Source organism: Aedes albopictus, chromosome 3 (genome assembly GCF_035046485.1).
Source record: "Aedes albopictus strain Foshan chromosome 3, AalbF5, whole genome shotgun sequence".
NCBI classification, from domain to species: Eukaryota; Metazoa; Arthropoda; class Insecta; order Diptera; family Culicidae; genus Aedes; species Aedes albopictus.
The window spans coordinates 403,873,200-403,876,592 of record NC_085138.1 but is presented as its reverse complement, the minus strand read 5'-3'; the positions used below and the strand labels follow the sequence as shown (position 1 = coordinate 403,876,592).

The following is a 3,393-nucleotide window of genomic DNA, read 5'->3' as shown; positions in this document are numbered from 1 at the left end:
TATCACCAAATTAGTCACTTTTCGGCCATAATTGGATGTGCTAATCACCGTTAACTGATATTTATTTGTTTTATTGATGTTTCTCGGTGAGCCAATGAAAACTATTGGTTTAACGTTGTGACGTTTCGGCTTACTGTTTTCCTTCAGTTCCTGGCTGAAGGAAAACAGTAAGCCGAAACGTCACAACGTTAAACCAATAGTTTTCATTGGCTCACCGAGAAACATCAATAAAACAAATAAATTTTCGGCCATGTTAGATCTCTCGTAGATTTTCTGCCAAGCTTTGTACTTTTCTATCACCAGTCATCGTTTCGGTCATCCAACTTTGAAATAGTGAGAGGAATTCCAAAACTAGATGTTTTTTTTATTCTGAGAATGATTATCACACAGTTCTTCGACGGAACCCTCCAAATCCCTCCAAATCCCTCCAATCTCCCAGAATCCTGAGAGGGATTCTCCCAGAATCCTGCGAGGGATTCTCCCAGAATCCTGCGAGGGATTCTCCCAGAATCCTGAGAGAGATTCTCTCGGAATCCTGAGAGGGATTCTCTCGGAATCCTGAGAGGGTTTCTCTCGGAATCCTGAGAGGGATTCTCCCAGAATCCTGAGAGGGATTCTCCTAGAATCCTGAGAGGGATTCTCCTAGAATCCTGAGAGGGATTCTCCTAGAATCCTGAGAGGTATTCTCCTAGAATCCTGAGAGGGATTCTCCTAGAATCCTGAGAGGGATTCTCCTAGAATCCTGAGAGGGATTCTCCAAGAATCCTGAGAGGGATTCTCCTAGAATCCTGAGAGGGATTCTCCTAGAATCCTGAGAGGGATTCTCCCAGAATCCTGAGAGGGATTCTCCTAGAATCCTGAGAGGGATTCTCCTAGAATCCTGAGAGGGATTCTCCTAGAATCCTGAGAGGGATTCTCCTAGAATCCTGAGAGGGATTCTCCTAGAATCCTGAGAGGGATTCTCCTAGAATCCTGAGAGGGATTCTCCTAGAATCCTGAGAGGGATTCTCCTAGAATCCTGAGAGGGATTCTCCTAGAATCCTGAGAGGGATTCTCCTAGAATCCTGAGAGGGATTCTCCTAGAATCCTGAGAGGGATTCTCCTAGAATCCTGAGAGGGATTCTCCTAGAATCCTGAGAGGGATTCTCCTAGAATCCTGAGAGGGATTCTCCTAGAATCCTGAGAGGGATTCTCCTAGAATCCTGAGAGGGATTCTCCTAGAATCCTGAGATAGATTCTCCTAGAATCCTGAGAGGGATTCACCTAGAGTCCAAAGTCCTGGGAGGGATTTTCCCAGAGTACTGAGAAAGATTCTCCCAGAGTCCTGAGAGGGATTTTCCCAGAATCCTGAGAAGGATTTTTCCACAATCCCAAGAGGAATTTACCGGAAGTCCTCCAAAGTTATAATCCTGAGAGGGATGACTCTAGAATTTTAGGACGGATTTCCGAAAATCTTCAAAAAGATTCCTATAGAGTCCCAAGAAAAATATCTCTAGAGTCCTAAAAAGATTCTACCAAAATTTCCTAGAATCTTCCAGGATCCTAATTCTTAGAAAGATTTCATCAAAATTCTAGAGACTTTTTCCATTGATACTGAGAGGATTCTACTAAACTTCTGAAGGAGATTCTCCAAGTATCCCAAGCGGGGTTTCCAAAAAAAACAAGCCAGGCTATGACAGATGGTATTTGTTTTTGAACACAAAATTGAGAAGAAAGTAAAAAATTATGTGACAAAGTTGTAAATAGATTGTCTTTCAATCAAATTTAATATTGTGTTCCCATTAATAGGTCTTAATGGAACCTAGTGCACTGGTGTTGAAATTATATTCCGAAGCAAAGATTTTCAAGTTCTCATGAAAAGAAACAAAAAACAATTTCTCAAACGACCCGGGTGCGGTGTTCTCAAGTTCGATAATATTCACGCTCCAAGAAATAGTGCAACATGTTTCCTTTGTTGAGTTGTTATAAAGTACAATGTCATCATCATCGCCGAAATGTGATACCATAGAAAGAAAGTGTGTAGTGTTGTTGAGTCATGCAGCATCACCGTCGTCGACATCGTCGTTGGAAAATTAAACCACCGATGAGAGTGCACCGTCAACAGGTGGAAAGTTACGAACAAAGGATGGACACCATGTAATGCGATAGATATAGTCCATTATCTTTCATATAACTATGTTTGAGTTGACAAAACCGTTTCTTTCACCGATACTGGTTACTTGAAACGTGGAAAAACATACGATATTTTGTTTCTGTTTCCTGATCTGAAGTGTTCGGAACAACTGAATATCAATAGTTAGCACACTTTTGGCTCACACAGTGCACACAGAGTCGTTTCACAGGATGCATCGTTCCAGGTCCAGTTGAATTTAGCTTCCGGCCAATATAACAGCGTTACACAATGTTCACTGCCTCCGCTCGGTTCACCTGGGTTCCAGCGGGCAAACTGCACCCAATTTCCCGAATCGTGCCACATGAAGCTGCCACCCTTGTAGGCCAAGTCACTTGCCCCCAGCCAGAATCCGAAGAATTGCGTACTTTGGGGCTTAACCACCTTACCAAAATGGACGGCTTCTTCGTGCTTCTCCGCTGTGTCTAGAACGGCCAATCGCATGCCCATCCGATTGCAGGTCTCCACCGCGGCAAACCAGTTTGTCTGGAACATGGATAATAATTATTTGCGTTCAATTCAAACTATTCGAAGATATATTATACTTTGTAGGGTGAGGCATAATATGAAAATCCAGCTGAATAAACGTGCAAAATTACATTAGTAAAAATAAACACTAGTAGAAACTTTGCCAACATTTTTCTCGCAATAATCCTTAACTAGAACGGCTCTTATCACCTGCACCAACTAGCGAATAAGAGTGGCACACGCTAGAAGAATGCGCCTTTTATCATGCGATCAAACATCAGCTTCCGACAGCTTATAATTCACTTTTATCATTGGAATTACACTACTTCTGCCTTTCAGTATACAGCGTGTCGCTCGGAGAAACTATCATTTTTGCATAGAATGGCTCGCAGTAGAGCTGTTCGCTTTTTAGAACTAAATACTTTCAGGCTTTACACTTCTGAACTTCAACTTATAGCGATTGGAATTATGAACGATCGATGGCACTTTAGCCGAAAAATAGTCAAACCTACATCGAAAGGATATAAAAATCATTTTAAGTTCGTGGCTGCAGTCCTCCATCCTCGGCCGCGTCCCACGTTTGCCAGATCGCTCTGCATTCTGGTCCACACAGCTTGTACGCTGTCCGCCAGGTTTTCTTGTTCCATCCGCATCTCTGCGAACACCAGCTTTGCAGGGTTGTTGTCCAGCATTCTCAATACATCGTATCCTCCCTATCAACTTTTGTGACCTTCTGTAGAGTGCAGCGAGCTCGT

The 3,393-nt window shown here is 42.7% G+C and overlaps 1 protein-coding gene across 1 annotated transcript; it reads right to left on the bottom strand.

Moving 5' to 3' along the window:
* Window positions 1-2,140: 2,140 nt before the first annotated feature.
* LOC109402127 (C-type lectin domain family 6 member A) lies at window positions 2,141-2,875 on the bottom strand. Its single transcript, XM_019674749.3, has 2 exons — window positions 2,716-2,875; window positions 2,141-2,656 (listed from the first exon to the last, which is right to left on the bottom strand). The coding sequence occupies exons 1-2, from the start codon at window positions 2,806-2,808 to the stop codon at window positions 2,297-2,299; spliced, it is 453 nt and encodes a 150-aa protein (XP_019530294.3). The 5' UTR covers window positions 2,809-2,875; the 3' UTR covers window positions 2,141-2,296.
* Between the last annotated feature and the right edge of the window lie 518 nt (window positions 2,876-3,393).